The sequence below is a fragment of the Balaenoptera acutorostrata genome, chromosome 2 (assembly GCF_949987535.1).
Source record: "Balaenoptera acutorostrata chromosome 2, mBalAcu1.1, whole genome shotgun sequence".
Lineage (NCBI taxonomy): Eukaryota > Metazoa > Chordata > Mammalia > Artiodactyla > Balaenopteridae > Balaenoptera > Balaenoptera acutorostrata.
The window spans coordinates 136,563,290-136,584,371 of record NC_080065.1 but is presented as its reverse complement, the minus strand read 5'-3'; the positions used below and the strand labels follow the sequence as shown (position 1 = coordinate 136,584,371).

General features: G+C 45.4%; 1 protein-coding gene across 1 annotated transcript in view; it reads left to right on the top strand.

Moving 5' to 3' along the window:
• GLRA1 (glycine receptor alpha 1) overlaps positions 1 to 20,437 on the top strand; it is a 50,260-nt gene extending 29,823 nt beyond the window's left edge. Inside the window, exons 5-9 of the mRNA XM_057540402.1 lie at positions 307 to 389; positions 1,619 to 1,756; positions 4,222 to 4,436; positions 13,890 to 14,036; positions 20,147 to 20,437. Coding sequence (XP_057396385.1) covers positions 307 to 389; positions 1,619 to 1,756; positions 4,222 to 4,436; positions 13,890 to 14,036; positions 20,147 to 20,437 — 874 coding nt within the window. The remainder of the gene's footprint in view (positions 1 to 306; positions 390 to 1,618; positions 1,757 to 4,221; positions 4,437 to 13,889; positions 14,037 to 20,146) is intronic.
• Positions 20,438 to 21,082: the final 645 nt, after the last annotated feature.

The following is a 21,082-nucleotide window of genomic DNA, read 5'->3' as shown; positions in this document are numbered from 1 at the left end:
CTCTACAGAAGAGAAGGGATGGAGGTAGCCCATGGCCTACAGGCCTTCAGGCAACTTGCTAAAGGCAAGTTTCTAGAAGCCAGACAGACGCCAAAGAAGCCCAGAAGTTCCACTGACTCTGTGTGACTTCAGGCAACCTACTTTCTCTCTCCGATGTGGAAATATACATATATTATTTCAATAAACACTGGTTCCCTAGCCTCCTTGGCCTTTCCTAGATAACTGATTTTCCAGTAGTAACTGGAACAGAGGCACAGCTTCTCTGGTTTGTGGATCCAGCATCATACGACTCCTTTCTCTTCCCAGAATCACCCTGACACTGGCCTGCCCCATGGACTTGAAGAATTTCCCCATGGACGTCCAGACGTGCATTATGCAACTGGAAAGCTGTGAGTCCCTTGCATGAGGCCTCTAAAAGAACCAGACTCTCCTATCCCCATGGGACCAGCAGAAATTCCCACACAGCTGCTCCTAACCATTGAACCCCAGGAGATTACTGTAATAGCCCAAAATACCAGATGAGGGGCTTTGCTCTTAGAAAACGCATTAGAAATATAACGTCCCTAACATTGTCTGACTGAAGTTCAGCTCTGGAGCCAGCGGCATTCTCCAAAGAGGCACTGTTCCATGTCCCCCGGGAGCATGCTCGCCAGGAATGGAGGAGCAATAGCTTAAATAAGTCATGGTCCTTGAACTCACAGGGATGCTCACTCCAGCAGGGGAGAGAGAGGTCTTCCGCACAAATAACTCTAAGGCAGGCAGCGAGTGGTAAGTGTGTGGTTAGACGTACAAAATGCTGTGGCCTCAAGGCAGAAAGTGCACTTCCTTCTGACTGGGAAGGAGACAGGGTATGGGGAAGGCTTTATGGAGGAGATCACAGGTGAACCAAGATTTTAACAGATGGGGTAGCTCACTTCTTTGATTGCAAACACAGAAACCAATCTGACTCATGTAAAGAATAAAGTGGAAGGACATAGGGGTTCCACATGGACTTGAAAGAAAAGCTAAAGTACAAGAACCAGGCCAGAGCATTTAGGCAACAGGAACTAACAGACCACCCCCTTGGAGCACCACCTCTGAGGAGAGTCTGCACCAGCCAACTCTGAACCCTTCTGAGTCACTTTACTCAACAGTCAAAGTCCCGGGGCAGAGAGTCTGATTGGCCTAGTTGAGTCACCATCTCACACCTTGGCCCCCAACTGATAGCCCCACCAGGACAGCATACCATACAGTCATTCCCCAGAGGGAAATCTGCTGGGGGCACAAGAGGGGGCTTGCAAGGATGGTGCACAGGCAAAAATAGCGGAGGGCAGCTGAATCTGACCATGGGACTGAGGCGTGAGGGCAAGAGGACAAGCTAAGGTGGGAGGCTTGGAGGGGGGCGGTAAGAGAGGTGGAAGGGCTGTGGGGTAGATGTCAACGGCGAAACCAGCTTTAACCTCTCGTGCGGGGAGAAAAAAACAGCAGCAGCAACATAGTCTCATGAGTTCCACTGAGTGTCTGATGCCTCTCTGCTTCTAACGTGCTTCATGCTAGACGCCCTTCCTGAAGCACCCCTGACATGCTTCAGATAAGAGCTTCCGGGCGGTGACTGCTCCTTCTTCTGATCCCATCCCAGTTGGATACACCATGAATGACCTCATCTTTGAGTGGCAGGAGCAGGGGGCTGTGCAGGTGGCAGATGGACTGACTCTGCCCCAGTTTATCCTGAAGGAGGAGAAGGACTTGAGATACTGCACCAAGCATTACAACACAGGTACGTGCGAGGGCCCACCTCAACCCAGCCAGGGCCAGAGGTCATTGCAAACATTCATTCAGTCACTGATCCAACAGATCTTCCGAGGTACCCGTGGTGGATCTATCTCCGTATTTATTACCTAGTGGTTAAGAGAATGTCCCTTGAAACCAAACAGTGGCTCCCACGCTTTCTTCCTGTGAGTCCTGGGACAAGTAACTTGAGCGTGGGCCACATCTCATTACAAGGGGAGCTGGGAGATACAGTCTCTTTTCCAGGTAGCAGTATGTCCAGCTCAGGACGGACCCTGTTCCTAAGGCAGAAGGGAGAGCTGACAGTGGGAGGACATCTAGCAATGTCTATCACAGAGGGACTGGCATTTCTATTTTTTTTTTAAAGATTTTTTTTTTTTGATGTGGAACATTTTAAAGTCTTTACTGAATTTGTTACAATATTGCTTCTGGTTTTGGTTTTTTTTGGCCACGAGGCATGTGGGATTTTAGCTCCCCGAGCAGGGATCGAACCTGTACTCCCTGCATTGGAAGGTGAAGTCTTAACCACTGGACCGCTGGGGAAGTCCCGGGACTGGCATTTCTGAGAGGGCAAAAGCACAGAGAATGTTCACATTAGACCTCAGTGGGGAGCTGGGAGCTGGCACTGAGGATTAGTAAACAGTGAAGTTGGAAAGGGTCCCCTGGACTGAGCTATGAGGAGGGAACCCCACTTTTTAGCTCAGCTCTCTATCTCCCATGCCTAGCCCAGCATTTGTTGGAAGGTTGAACACAGGGATGAAGTGGGGCCGGATCAAGACTGGCTTTGCCTGCCCTGTTTAAGGCTGGGAAGGAGCTCGTGGAACATTGAGGACAAAAGGCAGTCAGTTAGTATGCCACGCTGGGGAGCTGGGCCGGGGGCTGCTGTCTGAACACAGCTGAGTGGAGTGGAGGCACATGACAGGCTGGGACAGGGGCCCAGGAGAAGAGGAGGTGAAGGCGAGGGGTTCAGAGAAACCACTGTGGGTTCTGATGCAAGTAAAAGGCCCAGAAAAAAAGCAGGCAGCCTGGGTGCCGGTCTGTTTAGGACAGCTGTCTCTTTCCAGTGACCTCGGAGATATCTTAGAACCTTCAAAAATACTCTCTTCATCCCTGGGCAAGCTGAGACTCAGAGACAATATCCAAGGGGAACTGGTTCCAGGACCCGCCAAATTACCGAATTCCAGGGATGCTCAAGACCATAGTTGGCCCTCCTCACTGAAGGATGCAGGGCCCACAGATACGGAGGGCCAACTGTACTCTCATTAGCAGTGAGTCCCCATGAATCAAATAATCGCAACAGACTCTCACATACCACGGCCCTTTACTGTTTACACAGCGTTTTCTCATACATCATCTCAGTTGCCCTTCACTATTCACATTTAAGTGAGAGCTGAGTTCTGGGCTAGCTCTGTGGATTCAAGGAGAGAAGACTGGCAAGGCCCTGTCCACATGGAAGGTGCTGTCCAGGGAGCTGTAGAAAATCCCCTGGTAACTGTGCATCAGTGGACTGGAGCTAAGACGCCACCATGGGATGGGCCAGCCCAGTTCCAGGGATTCACAGATTGGGAGGAGAAGAGCTGTCCACAGTCTGGTGCAGAGGACAGAGAGAGAGAGAGTGAGATCAACTTGCCTACTGACTCAGTGTACTATGCCCTAAAGGCTCTGATGATCACGTGAAGAGAGCTGAAGGGACACAGGAAAAACAGGGCACTCCGCCTAGGGGAGACTTCACAGTTAAACTGCCATAAAGGAGAGGGAGGATTTCTTTGGCTGGTTGTGGGGCGGAAGAAGGGCCTTCCGGGCAGAGGGATTATCAGGCTCAAAAACTCAGAAGTGTGAAGATACAGAGGATGATCAAGGCAAGGGATGGAGTGTAGGGGGTCATGAGTAGAGTAAAGAAACAAGGGAAATGGGGTGGAAACAGGCTAGAGCTCGACCGTGAAGGGCAGACTAAAGAGTTTGAACTTTTCCCTGTAGGTAATGGGGACTTTCTTGTATGGGGAGAGGTGGAAGGAGAGAAAGGTTCTACAAGAGGAAGTAACAGAAATGAGTCACTTCTGGGGAACATAACTGGCAGAAGGATAGAGAATGATCCACTTGGGCCCACTCTTAGCAACAAAATAGTGTTGACGGGATGATGGCAAATGACATGCTGAGCATTAACGGTTTGTGAGGACTGTGCTAAGTTCTTTATAGGCATCATCTCATTTTACCATCACAGTAACCATGAGTGACCATATGAGGTTGGTATTATTATTATCATTACTATTATCATCATTATCATTATCCCCAATTTACCAAAGATGAGGAAACTGAGACACAGAAAGATTCAAACCCTCACCTAAGGACACAGCTAGTGTGAGGCTGAACCAGGACTCCAGTCGAGGCTGCTGTGACCTCAAAGCCTTGCTCCTATCCAAGGCTACCTGGCCTTCCCACTATCATTTCTTGCAGGCAAATTCACCTGCATCGAGGCCCGGTTCCACCTGGAGCGACAGATGGGCTACTACCTGATCCAGATGTACATTCCCAGCCTGCTCATTGTCATCCTCTCGTGGATTTCCTTCTGGATCAACATGGATGCCGCCCCAGCCCGCGTGGGCCTGGGCATCACCACCGTGCTCACCATGACCACCCAGAGCTCAGGCTCCCGAGCATCCCTGCCCAAGGTAAGTCCTACCGCCCAAGAGCACAGAACACCAGGACAGATACGGAGGACACACCTCTCCCTTCCCTGCCTGAGATAAGGCGAGCACAAGGAATTAGTCACTATTTCTCTTTTTTTTTTTATCATCTTTATTGGAGCATAATTGCTTTACAATGGTGTGTTAGTTTCTGCTTTATAACAAAGTGAATCAGCTACACATATACATACATCCCTATATCTCCTCCTTTTTTTTTAATTTTTAAAATATCTTTATTGGAGTAAAATTGCTTTACAATGGTGTGTTAGTTTCTGCTTTATAACAAAGTGAATCAGCTACACATATACATACATCCCTATATCTCCTCCTTTTTTTTTAATTTTTAAAATATCTTTATTGGAGTATAATTGCTTTACAATGTTGTGCTAGTTTCTGCTGTACAACAAAGTGAATCAGCTATATGTATACAGATATCCCCATATCTCCTCCCTCTTGAGCCTCCCTCCCACCCTCCCTATCCCACCCCTCTAGGTGGACACAAAGCACGGAGCTGATCTCCCTGTGCTATGCGGCTGCTTCCCACTAGCTATCTATTTTACATTTGGTAGTGTATATATGTCCATGACACTCTCTCACTTCGTCCCAGCTTACCCTTCCCCCTCCCCGTGTCCTCAAGTCCATTCTCTATGTCTGTGTCTTTATTCCTGTCCTGCCCCTAGGTCCTTCAGAACCATGTTTTTTTTTTTTTAGATTCCATATATATGTGTTAGCATACGGTATTTGTTTTTCTCTTCCTGACTTACTTCACTCTGTATGACAGTCTCTAGGTCCATCCATCTGACTACAAATAACTCAATTTCATTTCTTTTTATGGCTGAGTAATATTCCATTGTATATATGTGCCACATCTTCCTTATCCATTCATCTGTCGATGGACACTTAGGTTGCATCCATGTCCTGGCTATTGTAAATAGAGCTGCAATGAACATTGTGGTACATGACTCTTTGAATTATGGTTTTCTAAGGGTATATGTCCAGTAGTGGGATTGCTGGATCATATGGTAGTTCTATTTTTAGTTTTTTGAGGAACCTCCATACTGTTCTCCACAGTGGCTGTATCAATTTACACTCCCACCAACAGTGCAAGAGGGTTCCCTTTTCTCCACACCCTCTCCAGCGTTTATTGTTTGTAGATTTTTTGATAATGGCCATTCTGACTGGTGTGAGGTGATACCTCATTGTAGTTTTGATTTGCATTTGCATCTCTAATGATTAGTGATGTTGAGCATCCTTTCATGTGTTTGTTGGCAATCTGTATATCTTCTTTGTAGAAATGTCTATTTAGGTCTTCTGCCCATTTTTGGATTGGGTTGTTTGCTTTTTGATATTGAGCTACATGAGCTGCTTGTATATTTTGGAGATTAATCCTTTGTCAGTTGCTTCGTTTGCAAATATCTTCTCCCATTCTGAGGGTTGTCTTCTCGTCTTGTTTATAGTTTCCTTTGCTGTGCACAAGCTTTTAAGTTTCATTAGGTCCCATTTGTTTATTTTTGTTTTTATTTCCATTTCTCTAGGAGGTGGGTCAAAAAGGGTCTTGCTTGTGATTTATGTCATGGAGTGTTCTACCTATGTTTTCCTCTAAGAGTTTTATAGTGTCTGGCCTTACATTTAGGTCTTTAATCCATTTTGAATTTATTTTTGTGTATGATGTTAGGGAGTGTTCTAATTTCATTCTTTTACATGTAGCTGGTCCAGTTTTCCCAGCACTTCACTTATTGAAGAGGCTGTCTTTTCTCCACTGTATATTCTTTTTTTTTTTTAAAGAATTCCCACATTTGAAGTTTTTTTAAAGGCTTTTTAAATTTATTTATTTATTTATTTATTTATTTATGGCTGTGTTGGGTCTTCGTTTCTGTGCGAAGGCTTTATCTAGTTGCAGCAAGCAGGGGCCACTCTTCATCGCGGTGTGTGGGCCTCTCACTATCGTGGCCTCTCTTGTTGTGGAGCACAGGCTCCAGATGCGCAGGCTCAGTAGTTGTGGCTCACGGGCCTAGTTGCTCCACGGCATGTGGGATCTTCCCAGACCAGGGCTCAAACCCGTGTCCCCTGCATTGGCAGGCAGATTCTCAACCACTGTGCCACCAGGGAAGTCCTCCACTGTATATTCTTGCCTCCTTTATCAAAGATAAGGTGACCATATGTGCGTGGATTTATCTCTGGGCTTTCTACTCTGTTCCACTGATCTATATTTCTGTTTTTGTGCCAGTACCATACTGTCTTGATTACTGTAGTTTTGTAGTATAGTCTGAAGTCCGGGAGCCTGATTCCTCCAGCTCCGTTTTTCTTTCTCAAAATTGCTTTGGCTGTTCGGGGTCTTTTGTGTTTCCATACAAATTGTGAAATTTTTTGTTCTAGTTCTGTGAAAAATGCCATTGGTAGTTTGATAGGGATTGCACTGAATCTGTAGATTGCTTTGGGTAGTATAGTCATTTTCACAATGTTGATTCTTCCAATCCAAGAACATGGTATATCTCTCCATTTGTTTGTATCATCTTTAATTTCTTTGATCAGTGTCTTATAGTTTTTTGCATACAGGTCTTTTGTCTCCTTAGGTAGGTTTATTCCTAGGTATTTTATTCTTTTTGTTACAATGGGAAATGGGAGTGTTTCCTTAATTTTTCTTTCAGATTTTTCATCATTAGTGTATAGGAATTCAATTCAAGAGATTTCTGTCATATGAACGCTTGATGCCTCATTCTGCTTTACTCTCCTTTAATGCTAGGTGCTGTGTTCCACTACATTCACTACAGTCGCTGGAGCCACATTCCCCACTACTCACTCATCACCAGACACAACAGTCTGCTCTACTGTTAATACCAGATGCCATACTCTGCTCCCTTCAGCCTCATATTAAGTGCAACATTCTGCACCATTTCCAATGCAGTACTGCACTTAACATTGTTTTGATACAGAAAAAGTTGAAAGAATATACAACGAACACCCTAAAAGCCTTCACCTCGATGCCAATTGTTATCATTTTGCCACATTTACTTTATCTCTATTTATAGGTAGGTAGGTAGGTAAGTAGATAGATGCAACTTTTGCTGCATCATTTGAAGGTTACAGACATGACAATTCACCTCTAAAAAAGGAATAAGGATCAAAATGATATTATCACATCTAAAAAATTAAGATTAATTGAATAAGTATTAATGAATTTGAAATAATTCCATAATTTCATCTAATATTGAACCTTTAAATTTTCCCAATTGTCCAAAAACTGTCATCAATGGACATGGATCCAATAAACATTCATACTGCATACAGTTGCTCTTTTAATCTAGAACAGTCTCCCCACTGTTTTTTGTTTTTCATGACATCACTCTTCCATTAACTCTTTTTTTTTTTTTTTTTTTTTTTGGCTGCATTGGGTCTTTGCTGCTGTGCATGGGCTTTCTCTAGTTGTGGTGAGCGGGGTCTACTCTTCCTTTTGGTGCACCGGCTTCCCATTGTGGTGGCTTCTCTTTGTTGCAGAGTATGGGCTCTAGGCATGTGGGCTTCAGTAGTTGTGGCACACGGGCTCAGTACTTGTGGCTTGTGGGCTCTAGAGCACAGGCTCAGTAGTTGTGGTGCACGGGTTTAGTTGCCCCATGGCATGTGGGATCTTCCCGGACCAGGGCTCGAGCCTGTGTCCCCTGCATTGGCAGGCGGATTCTTAACCACTGCACCACCAGGAAAGTCCCTCTAACTTTTTTTTTTTTAATTATTTATTTATTATTTATGGCTGTGTTGGGTCTTCGTTTCTGTGCGAGGGCTTTCTCCAGTTGCGGCAAGCGGGGGCCACTCTTCATCGCCGTGCGCGGGCCTCTCACCATCGCGGCCTCCCTCATTGCGGAGCACAGGCTCCAGACGCGCAGGCTCAGCAATTGTGGCTCACGAGCCTAGCTGCTCCGCGGCATATGGGATCCTCCCAGACCAGGGCTCGAACCCGCGTCCCCTGCATTGGCAGGCAGACTCCCAACCACTGCGCCACCAGGGAAGCCCCTACCATTAACTTTTAATGTGAGACATGACATTCTACTCCACTTGCCATCTACACTAGACACCACTCTCTCCTCTATTCATCCTCACAAGAAAACTCAACAATCTGCCCTTTGCACTATTAACGCTAGACTTTGCATTCTGCTACATTTACTGTAAAAGCTTGAAACCAAATTCTGTTTACTGTTACCAACTGACAACACTTTCTGCTCTGTTCATTTGCAACAGCAGGAGTAATATTCTGCTTCCTGTTCCTTATGTTAGGCTCAACATGCTGCTCCACTCTCTATTAATAGTTGATGCCACGTTCCCCCTCACTAGACTCAACATTCTACTCCACTCATTGTTAACACTAGACTTGATACTGGGCTCCGTTTACTATTACACTCAACATGACATTCTTCCCCCTTCGCTTTTTTTAAAGTACAAAATTCAGTGGCATTTAATATATTCACAAAGTTGTACACCCTCAGTGCTAATTCCAGAACATTTTCATCACCCCACAAAGAAACTCCCATATTCATCAACAGTCACTCCTTGTTCCCCACTCCCACCAGCCCCTGGCAACCACTAATCCACTTTCTACCTCTATGAATTTGCCTATCCTAGACATTTCAGCTAAGGGGAATCACACAATATGTGCACGTTTATGACTGGCTTCTTTCATTTAGCATAATATTTTCAAGGTTCATTTATGTTGTAGAACGTATCACTACTTCATTTCTTTTTATGGCTGAATAATATTCTATTGTATGGATATTTCACATTTTGTTTATCTATTCATCAGTTGATGGATATTTGGGTTATGCCACTTTTTGCCTATTTTAAATAATGCTGCTATGAACATCTGTGTGCAAGTCTTTGTGTGGACATACGTTTTCAACCCTTGTAAGTATATACCTAAGAGTGGAATTGTTGGGTCATAGGTAATTATATGCTAAAGTTTTTGAGGAACTGCCAAACTATTTTCCAGCGTGGCTACACCATTTTATAATCCTGCCAAAGTTCCAATTTCTCCACATTCTCGTTAACGCTTGTTATTCTATCTCTTTGATTATAAATATCTTAATAGAAGTGAAGTGGTATCTCACCGTAGTTTTGATTTGCATTTTCTGAATAACTAATAATGTTGAGCATCTTTTCATGTGCTTATTGACCACTTCTGTATCTTCTTTGGAGAATCTATTCAAATCTCTTGCCCCACTTTTTAATTGGGGTATTTCCCTTTTAATTGTTGCGTTGTAATAGCTCTTTGTGTATTGTGGATTTAAAACCCTTATGAGATATGTGATTTGAATATATTTTCTCCCATTCTATGGGTTGTCTTTTTACTTAATTGATAGTGTTCTTTATGCACGGAAGTTTATAATTTTGATGAAGTCTAATTTATATTTTCTGTTGTTGCTTGTGCTTTTGGCATCGTACTTAAGAAACTAATACCTAATCCAAAATCATGAAGATTTACACATACATTTTTTTCTAAGAGTTTTATAGTTTAGCTCTAAATATAGGGTTTCGATCCATTTTTGCTTATTTTTGTATATGGTATATGGAGGGATATTATCCTTTTGCATGTGGATATCCAGTTATCCCAGCACCATTTGTTGACAAGACTATTCTTTCCCTCCACTGAATTTATATTCTTCTCAAAAATCAATTGGCCATAGATGTATAGATTTATTTCCGGACTCTCAATTCTATTCCATTGATAAGTACATTTATCTTTATGTCAGTATCACTCTCCTGATTACCATAGCTTTATAGTGAGTTTTGAAGTTGGGGAGTGTGAGTCCTCCAACTTTGCTCTTTTTAAAGATTGATTTGGCTATTCTGGGTCACTTGCATTTCCATATGAACACAAATATAAATTTTAAGATCAGCTTGTCAATTTCTGCAACAACAGTAAAAAGGAATTTTAGTTAAAAATGCATTGAGTCTATATAGGAATTTGGGGAGTATTGCCATCTTAATAATATTAAATCTTTCAACCCATGAACACAGGATGTCTTCCCATTTATTTAGGTCATCTTTAATTTCATCCCACTGCTTTCTAGACCCCATGGTTTCTAAAGAGAAATCAGCTGTTAATCTTATTGAGGATACCTTGTACATGATGAGTTGCTTCTCTCTTTCTGCTTTCAATATTCTTTTTCTTTGGCTTCTGACAGTTTGATTATGGTATGTCTAGGTGTGAATCTCTTTGAGTTTATCTTGCTTGGAGTATATTGTGTTTCTTAGATGTGTACATTAGTGTTTTTCATCAAATTTGGGGAAATATTTGCCATTATTTCTTCAAATATTCTGCCTCTTTCTCTCTCCTCTTTTTCAGAAATACCCATCAAACATACATTGGTGCACTTGATGGTTCCCCGCATGTCTCTGAGGCTCTGTTCATTTTTCTTCATTCTGTTCCTCAAACAGGATAACCTCAAGTTCATTGATTCTTCTTCCAATTCACTAATTCTTTCTTCTGTCTACTCAGATATGCTGTTACCCTCTCTAGTAAAATTTTCAGTTCAGTTATTTTACTTTTTAACTCCAGAATTTCTATTTGGTACTTTTTTGTAACTTCTATTTCATGCTCTACTTGGTGAGACTTTGTTCTCACACTTTTTTTTTTTTTTTTTTTTGGCCAGGCTGCCCAGCTTGTGGGATCTTAGTTCCCTGGCCACGGATTGAACCCGTGGCCCCTGCAATGGAAACGCAGAGTCCTAACCACTGGACGGTCAGGGAATTCCCTCCCATACGTTAGTTGTGTAGACAAGGTTTCTTTCAGTTGTTTGAACATATTAAAAATGTAACTGATTTAAAGTCTTTGTCTGGTAAGTCCAACATCTGGGTTTCCTCAGGCACATTTTTTTTTAATTTTTGGCTGTGTTGGGTCTCGTTTCTGTGAGAGGGCTTTCTCTAGTTGCGGCAAGCGGGGGCCACTCTTCATCGCGGTGCGTGGGCCTCTCACTATCACGGCCTCTCTTGTTGCAGAGCACAGGCTCCAGAAGTGCAGGCTCGGTAGTTGTGGCTCACGGGCCCAGTTGCTCCGCGGCATGTGGGATCCTCCCAGACCAGGGCTCGAACCCGTGTCCCCTACATTGGCAGGCAGATTCTCAACCACTGCACCACCAGGGAAGCCAAGGCACAGCTTCTTTTGACTGCTTTTTTTCCTATGTATGGGCCTGACTTAGTCAGTCCAGGCTTCTATAACAAAGTACCATAGACTGGGTGGCTCATAAACAACATAAATTTATTTCTCACAGTTCTGGAGGCTTGAAGTCTGAGATCAGAGTGTCAGCATAGTCTGGTTCTGGTGAGGATCCTCTTCCAGTTGCAAACTGCTGACTTACTGTTGTATCCTCACATGGCGGAAAGAGAGTATGCTAGCTCTCTGGACTCTTTTTATAAAGGCACTAATCCCATTCATGAGGGCTCCACTCTCATGACCTAATTACTTCCCAATGGCTTCATCGTCAAATACCATCGCATTGGGATTAGGATTTCAACATATGAATTTTGGGAGGACACAAACATTCAGTCCATTGCATTCGCCGTATTTTCTTGTTTCTTTGTATGTCTTAGATTTGTTGTTGAAAATTACACATTTTACATTATACAATGTGGCATTTCTGGAAATCAGATTCTCCTCCCTCCTCAGGATTTGTTGTTGTTTGTTTGTCTAATAACTTTACAGAACTAATTCTGTAATGTCTGTATTCTTTGCTGTGTGGGGCCACTGAAGTCTCTACAGTTAGCTTAGTGGTTAGCTAAGAATTTAAGAGATTTCCTTAAATGCCTGAACCCAATAAATCTCCCAGCCTTTGCCTAGGGGCTCTGTGTGTGTTAGGATATACTTTCAACACTCAGCCAAGCAGTTTACAACTTTGCCTTAGCCTTTACTTCCTGTTTATTCAGAGTTGAGTGCTAAGAGCCTTCTCGGGTCTTCTCTGAGCATACACACAGGCCTAAGAATGTGCATAGATTCCCAGGAATATATCATAGCTTCCTAAAGCTCTCTATGGACAGCTCATTCCCCAGATTTTCCTTTTATACTTTTTGCTCAACCTATTGTTTGCCTCAACTGTTACCAACTGCCTGGGGCTGATGTAATGTTCAACACTTGCCAATGATTGCTTTCAACAAATGCCCTCAAGGAAAAAGCTGTTCACACTGGACCAGCTCCAAGTCAGGTCAAATAAAGACAGCCTTGTGAGTGGGATCTTTCAGAGAACCACAAAACTGGTCAAATAACAATTCCCTGAGAATGCAGCTTTAAAGAAGCGCCTACTCTGTTCTGCCCCATGCAGTGGCTGTCAGGATACTCGTGTTCACCATGCTTGCAGGCTGTTGGATTTCAAAGCTAGCACAGAGCTGGGGATGAGAGGACAGGAATAGGGCAACTTAAAACACCACAAAGCCCCAAGGGAAATAAAAACATACATCCGCACAAAAGCTTACACACCGATGTCCACAGCAGCTTTACTCATAATAACCAAAAGGTAGAAACAGCCAAAATTGTCCATCAACTGGTAAATGGATCAACAATATGTGTTATATCCATACAATGGAATATTATTTGGCCATAAAAAAGAATAAAATACTGACACATGCTACCAGATGGATGAATCTTGAAAACATTATGCTAAGTGAAAGAACCCAGTCATAAAAGGCCACAAATTGTATGATTCCATTCATATGAAATGTCCAGGACTGCAGGAAGACAACTGGGGGAATAAGGAAATGATAGCTAAAAGATAGCAGGTTTCTTTTTGAGGTGATGAAGACGTTCTAAAATTGACTGTGATGATGATTGCACATATCTGTGAATGTATAAAACCATTGAATTGTACACTTTAAATGTGTATGATATGTGAATTATGTCTCAATAAAGCTGGGGGTTTTTTAATGCCATGAAGCTTGATGTTCTTACTGAGATCCAGCTGATTTTCTTAAATAAATGCTTACAGGATTGCTGTTAGACTTTGATTACTTAACAGAGTTCTGAAAAAAAGTTGGTTCTGACCATTTTTGATAGTTGCTTTTATGGGGAGAGAGAGTTTTTGAAGATCTTACTCTGCCATTCGCACTGACATCCTCCACTTACTTTTAACCCTAGGTACAAATTCTGTTCCTATTTAGAGCTTTAGTCTAAATACCACATTCCGTTCCACCGAACAATAATGCTAGACACACCATCCCCCTCTCTTTAGTGCTCTTCTAGGCACCGTGTTCTTTTTCTTCCCCAATATTCTGTCCTGTCTTCTTGATGCATTTCTCTTCTGTTTCCCTCTGCACCCTCCACCCTAAAATCCCAGCTGAGAGGGGACAGCAGTGAGTGAGTGATGGGGGAGGGGGTCCTAAGGAGCAGAAAACATTCCTCGGTACTCAAGACTTCTCTCTGCTCTCTCCTCACTTCCCTGTGCTCTTCCCCCACCTCCGCCCCAGGTGTCCTATGTGAAAGCCATTGACATTTGGATGGCCGTGTGCCTGCTCTTCGTGTTCTCAGCCCTGCTCGAGTACGCCGCTGTCAACTTTGTGTCTCGGCAGCACAAAGAGCTGCTCCGATTCAGGAGGAAGCGAAGACATCACAAGGTAGGCCTTTGGCTCGCTGCTGGCGGCAAATGGAAGAGTGCCAGGCAGCCCTGTCTTGTGATACTTGTTTCACTGGACCATCCTTCTCAGTGGGTAAAGCAGGCACAAAACAGGGGTCAAAGTTCTGGAAGTCCTAGCTTCCCCTCCCATAAACAATGCCCTGATTGGATCTATAGGCAGATAGTAACACTAACTATCAGGTTACACCTGAAGACAGAACTGATGGAGCAAACACTGACCGTGTCAAGATAGAAACTAGCTGTAAACCCAAAGCATGGCAGGCAGAGGGGGTGTCTGTTGGTGTTTTCTACAGGGTGGAAAACATTTCAATTATTTCAATGGGCCTGATTCCAGAAGGGATTTGCACCACAAAAGGTGAGATCTTAGAGTAGAATGTCCAGTTTCCAGGCCTTTGTTTCCTACTTCCAAGAAAAGGGCATCCAGCAAGATTCTCCCCCAGAGTGGATCCTCTCACCTTATGAGGAATTGAATAAAGAAATACTTGGCACACCACCTCTGAAAAGTCACCAACCTCTGTTAACTCAGAGGTTGTGTGGGTCCCAACCAACAAGCGCCACTGGGGAGCATGCAGCCTGTGGGAGAAAACTGGCTCCACATCCTGGTCCGTAACTACTTCCCCAGGAGACCTTTCTCCTGCGGATCAGAGAAGCTGCTTTTCTCTCCAACCTCATCTTCACATCACTTCCTCCTTTGCCCTCTGAGCACCATCTACACTGGCTTTTTTCATAGTTCCTCAAGCACACGCACAGGACGTTAGGCGTCTGGTTCTCTCCTCCTGGGTTGCTCTTCCGGTGCACTTTGCCTGCTATGAACCCACTCATTTTCCAGTTCTCGGCTGAGGCATCTTTCCTTGATATCCTAGTCAAGGTTAGGTCCTGTACTGAGGTGCGTATGCCAGGCTGTTAAGTATGGTCGTGCAGGTTGTATCCTACAAGGGCCCCCAGCCAAGGAGGTGCTCTTCTCTAAATCCTGCCCTGGCGTGGACTCTATCAGCCAGAGGAAGGGATCTCGATTCATACACCCCAAGAGGCGATGCCTGTCTTCTAATTTGCACAAAGACAGTTTATACCAGCAAAGACCATACTCTAGTTGAACTTGGTTTCTTTCCTTCTGAACATTTATCTTGGGTTATAATTATGCATTCAATAATGTGATTGTTTAATGCGCATCTTCCACTGAATGATAAGCTCCCTCAGGGCAGAGACCCTGTCTCCTCTTGCTCAGTGCTACATCCCTGGTGCTTAACACAAGGCCTGATAGACAGTAAACATGCAATAGGCATTTGTTGAACAAATGGACAAAGGGATAAAAAACCTAATGACAAAAGAGGAGACCTGCCAGTCAGAGAGGTTACCTGCAAGTGTTTCCAGCAATGCATAAGGACAACCAGGGGCTCATACACTCTGACCTGTCAGGCCACACCACATACCTGCCACACACCAAGGCCCTAGCTGCTTTAGGTTGACCTACTGAAAATAGCTGTCTACCGAGTTACAAGGTGCTGTGACAAAGGACTCTGCCTCTTTGGTATGTGATTTTCAGCTAGCCTCTTTTGGGGCCCAGCTTCTCCATCTGTAAAATGGACTAAGTGGGTATCATGAGGGACTGTGGTGAAGATGAAATCAGATGCCAAAGTAGCTTTAAGTTTTGTTCCTGCCACACAAGTGCCAGGGATTAAAATGATTCCATAGGCACAGATTACCCGCAGTATGTTTCTTAAACATCAGCAATCTGATTCAATTAACTTCTAGCAGTTAACCACAAGCAGCAGGCAGACGTTCCGAGACAGAAGATGCCCGTGGGAGTTAGGATATAACCTGCGCTGGAAGAGGAAACCATCTTGGGTGCAGCGAGCCAGACAGGACTTCTTGAAAGACCCTAGTTTTAGTCCTTCCATTACTGTCCACCAGATACCTAGCCTCTGTCTCTTAACATAGTCTAAACAAGGAATTGACCAAACACAACTATCTCTGGGATTTACTTTTTATTTTCCCTTTCTCCCCCATAGGCTAGCGTTTTCTGCATTTCCCTCTGCTAAAAGAAGTTCAAAAATTTGTTGCAGAGACAGTTATTTGGGAAGATTACGTCCAAAATATTTGACTGGCACCAGCCCACTAGACTGTGCCCTGCACAACTCCAGGGGGCAGCATTTACAGAGATGAAAATGTGAATGAAGCTCCTTGCAGATATGTAATATGCAGGGCCTACAGTACTTCCAAAGGCTGCCTTCACCCTTGCCAAATGCCTACCAGTTTCATACACTAGAGGAAAACAAAAGCTTTGTTTTACCTCTGGCCAGGTAAAGTGTGCCTAAGGCCACTATGCAGATTTGATCAGATTCCTCTGCTCGGGTTCCTTCCTCATTCTCTCACAGCAAGTTGGTGCTGGAAGAGCTCTCAGAGAGCATCCCCATCCACTCCTCCTGTGAGGTGACAACAAAGGAGGGGCAAGTTACCAGGATCCTGGAGACACTGATGGCAAAGGCAAGGTGGCCTTCCAAGACCCATGGCTATTCTCAAAACACTGACCATATACCACCAGCTGCTGCTTATCTGTTCATCAATGTTTCCATCCTGAAGCAGATAAAAATAGTCCTGCATTTATTAGATCTTAAATAGGAACTAAGATTTATCCCAAGGCAGAGGTCAAAAACTGGTAGCTAGAAGGTCAAATTTGCCACGCAAATATCTTTAAGTTTTTAAGCAGTGTCTTAAAAATCTGGAAGGAAGTGCCAGCATTCAAAAGTCACACTTCTAGTTTCAGTCAAAACATGGCAGCCTCTGGTCCCACTGGATTCACAATCCCACGTGGTACAAGTGCACTGCAAATGCCTTTAGGTAGGGAATGCATTCCACAGCCCCAGGCTCACTTCATCACTCATTTCTCCCGCCTGGCCCCTGGTGTGCATCTGAATTAGCGTGACCTTCCTTGTGCCCATGGGCTCTGAATTTGGCACAAATGTCAGAAACTACAAGGACGCAGAATAGGGCTCACCATAAAGAAGAGGTTCCTTGGAGTAAGGCCCTCTGGATGCGGCTTGTACACTGGTAGTGTACAAGCTAGAACCGCAGGGCCCTAGGGGGTTTTAAGCCCCAGATGGTGAGTGAAGAGGAACTAGCTATATGCCCAAGTTTCTCGGAGCCTGAGCTCTTGGCCAGGCTCCTCAACTCCCACCATCCTCCCATGTTACCTCATTTGCTGGGCAGAAAGCATCTGGTCCTCGAATTTCCTGGCCAGCCTCATTAGTCAGATTATTAGGAAACCTCTGTAAGCCTCACTGGGCAGGCACACTACCAACCTCCCTGGGCTCTAGAGTATCAGATTTCCCCTGCTCCAGCCCCACGCAGCTCCAGGTGCAGTTGGGCATTCATTTCCTGCCATCTGCTGGCTCAAATAGGAATAGCAAGCTTTTGTCCAGTCACTTCTAGGGAATTTCCTTTCTCCTGGATACAATGTGAAATTCATCATCTTCTTACCAGATGAGGCCTCCACACCTCCATCCCATCCCCTCTCATGCTTAATAGATGAAGAAGGCAGAGAATAATTTCCCAAAGCTATACAGAGAGTTAACTTGGGCCTCCCCCTGCATAACTGGAGCCCTGCGAGAAAACATTTTCAAGCACCCACTCCCACCCACCCCACCACAGCGGGGGGGGCCGATTTATACTGATAAGCAACAGAGTCGGAGCCAGCCCACTTCCAGGCACAGGGCCCAGTGACTTGGCCAGCCTCCCCCAACTCCTCTCCTCGGCTCTGGCACAAACCCTCTAGTTGTCCTGCCCATTGACAAATATTTGTTGAGCACCGATCTGCCAGGCACTGGAGCCCATCTTCTTTCCCTCACTTCTGCAACATGGGTGTTGGACCAGATTCAGTCATTTGCAAAAGATTTCTTGAGCATTCATCATATGTGTCAAATCCTCCTGGTGCTAGCAAACGTATGGATACCAAGGGGGGAAGGTTGGGAGTGGGATGAATTGGGAGATTGGGATTGACATACACACACTACTATGTATAAAATAGATAGCTAATGAGAACCTATTGTACAGTACAGGGAACTCTACTCTATGCTCTGTGGTGACCTGAATGGGAAGGAAATCCAAAAAAGAGGGACTATATGTATTTGTATAGCTGATTCACTTTGCTGTACAGCAGAAACTAACACAACACTGTAAAGCAACTATACTCCAATTAAAAAAAAAATCCTCCTGGTGCTAGGAATACAACCGCATTTAAATTTTAAAAAAAGGTTGGTGGGTGGGGAAGCTGGGATTGGAGAGGATATACAAGTAAACGTTTAGTCAACAAACATTTGCAGAGTTTTGAACTTCTGCCCAGGAAATATATTCATGACAGACTTTGCCTCTGACTTCATGGAGTTTACAGTCTAATGGAAGAGACAGACATTAATCAAGGAAAACAATGGGATAAGGGCTTTAAAATACAAAAAAGGAAAAAGAGGGAGGGATGTAGAGGAAGCTTATGGAGCACACAGCAGGGACACCTAGCCTATCCTAGGGCTCAGGGAAGGCCTCTGAGTAGGAATTAGTTCAGGGAAAGAGAAGGAGATGGAAGCAGGGGTGCGGCTGGGAGAGTGTTCCAGCAGAGAGACCCGCCTTCCCAGAGGCCAGAGTGAAAGAGGAGTGCAGCACTTTCCAACAGATGGAAATATCACAGGGTGGCTGGAGCACAGAATGCCAGACGGAGATACGCAGACAGGACTGCCCAAATCGTCTAAGGCCTTGTCACCATGTAAAAGTTTTAATTATCCTCAAGTCAGTGGCAGCCTATTAAAAAGTTCTAAGCAAAAGATGACCAATAAGATTTATGTCGTAACAACCCAGATGGGTTGGAGGGGGCTCGGGGGGAGATGGGAGGCAGGAGGGAAACTAGGCTAGACGTCATCACAACAAGCCCAGATGGGGAGCCAGGATGGAGTGGCAGGAGCAGAGCTGGACAGGCACTGGGGCCCCTGGACTCCGCCTCCTGTTCTCTGCCGGCCCTGCCCCTCACAGGAACAAGGAGGAGACAGGGAGGCTACCCGAAGAGCTCTTGCTCTCTAGGATGGCAGAGTGAGCCGATAAAACCCCCCAGAGCCACACACTGAACCAGCAGCCCAGCTGAGACTCTCAGCGTGCCTCAGAGCTCACAAGGAAGGACCACAAAGCCGGACATGATGAGAGCAGACAAGAGTGTCTCCACGATCCAGATGAGGAAAAGAAAAAGCGAGGCGGGTCAGGGAAGCAGACATTTGGGTAGTGAGCATGAGGCAGGGAGGGGGGAACATGCAACACAACAGGCAGGGGTGCAGAGCATAGGGTGGGGGAGAGGGGGAAATCTGCAAAGGTAAGTCGGAGCCAAATGATGAAGGGCTTGAATGATAACTGGATAAAAATCCAGAGGTATGTCTGAGGTCACACCTGCCAGGGATACAGGAACATGGAGGTAAGAAGCAGCTGTGGTGCCCTGGCTTGTGAGTGGAGGTGAGGCCCACAGCCCTTGCTCCCTCCTGGGCCGTTCACTCCCTCCCCCAACCTACGCACAGAAGACATTAACTGGGGAATGGGGTGGGGGGAAGAGGGCAAGGAGGCAACAGAGGCAAAGCAGGGGATCTCTCCAAACTGTCCCCTGGATTTCTAACAAAACAGCGTTCAGAGTATCCGCTCATCTATAACCTCTGATGGTCGAAAAACACCTTGAAATAGTGGAGTGAATCTTATCCCCACTTAAAGGAAAAAACGAAATTAAAAAACTCTTTGAGAGTCACAGAAGGAAGTCTTCCAAGGAAGTGACTTGCATAAGGTCACACAGCCAGCAAGTGATGGAGCAGAGACCTGAACACAGGTCTCCAGACTCCACGCCGCACGCCTATCCCCTGGTTTGCATCTGTTTCGGCACGTGAGTGGCGCCCCTCTATAAGGCATAACTCCCCAGCCAGCCAAAGAGCCTTCAGGAGCCTGGAATGGTGCCGTCCGGGAGGCAGGGAAAGCCAGATGGGCATGGCCTGGCCCCCCGGGGGAGTGCCTTGCAGGGAGGGTGCCCAGCCCCTGTCTTATTTTAAGTAGAGCCCCATGTTGAATCTGTTTCAGGAGGATGAGGCCGGAGAGGGCCGCTTCAACTTCTCTGCCTATGGGATGGGCCCGGCCTGCCTTCAGGCCAAGGATGGCATCTCGGTCAAGGGCGCCAACAACACCACCACCACCAACCCACCTCCTGCGCCATCTAAGTCCCCGGAGGAGATGCGAAAACTCTTCATCCAGAGGGCCAAGAAGATTGACAAAATCTCCCGCATCGGCTTCCCCATGGCCTTCCTCATCTTCAACATGTTCTACTGGATCATCTACAAGATCGTCCGCAGGGAGGATGTCCATAACCAGTGACGGGTCTGGGATGGGGGGAGGCTGGGAGAGGGCAGAGTGGGAAGAGCACAGGAATCTGAGGGCCGAAGAGGAGGGGACGAGAGGGAGGGGGCGCACACACAACCGTCTCCTTCTCTGCAATGTGTGCAATCCCAAATGCGGCGATGCATGACTCTTAGAATGTGGCACTATCTATTTAACCTCGGGTGGCTGGTGGGAGCGGGGAGGGAGGGGCTTTTCTAATACAGGAACTGAGGGGCCAGGGAGGAAGGGGAGGGTTCGGGGTGGGTCCAGGGGAGTGGGAGAAAACAGCTTTCAAAAATTTGAGTCCGTGGGCTGTGCAGTTTTCCTGTTTGGAAGGAGCGTGCAGTCTGCCCCAGAGCAGAAGGGAAGCAATATAATATAGGATATATATTCATGCTTAATATTAATCCAAAACCACAAGAACAAAAGATTTCTTTCTTAACCTATCAGCCTAGTAACTGCTTAAATTTTTAAAGTCACAGAAGTGATGGACAATTTTTCCCAGAGTGGAAACAGTCACAAATAAGCTTGCTCTGGTGTGTGTCCCACATCACACCCCTCCAAACGCCATGCCTATCTTCAAACTGGCCCAGGCGGACTCATGCCAAAAAGCAATTCCGCCTCTGCTTCAAGAGGGTCATG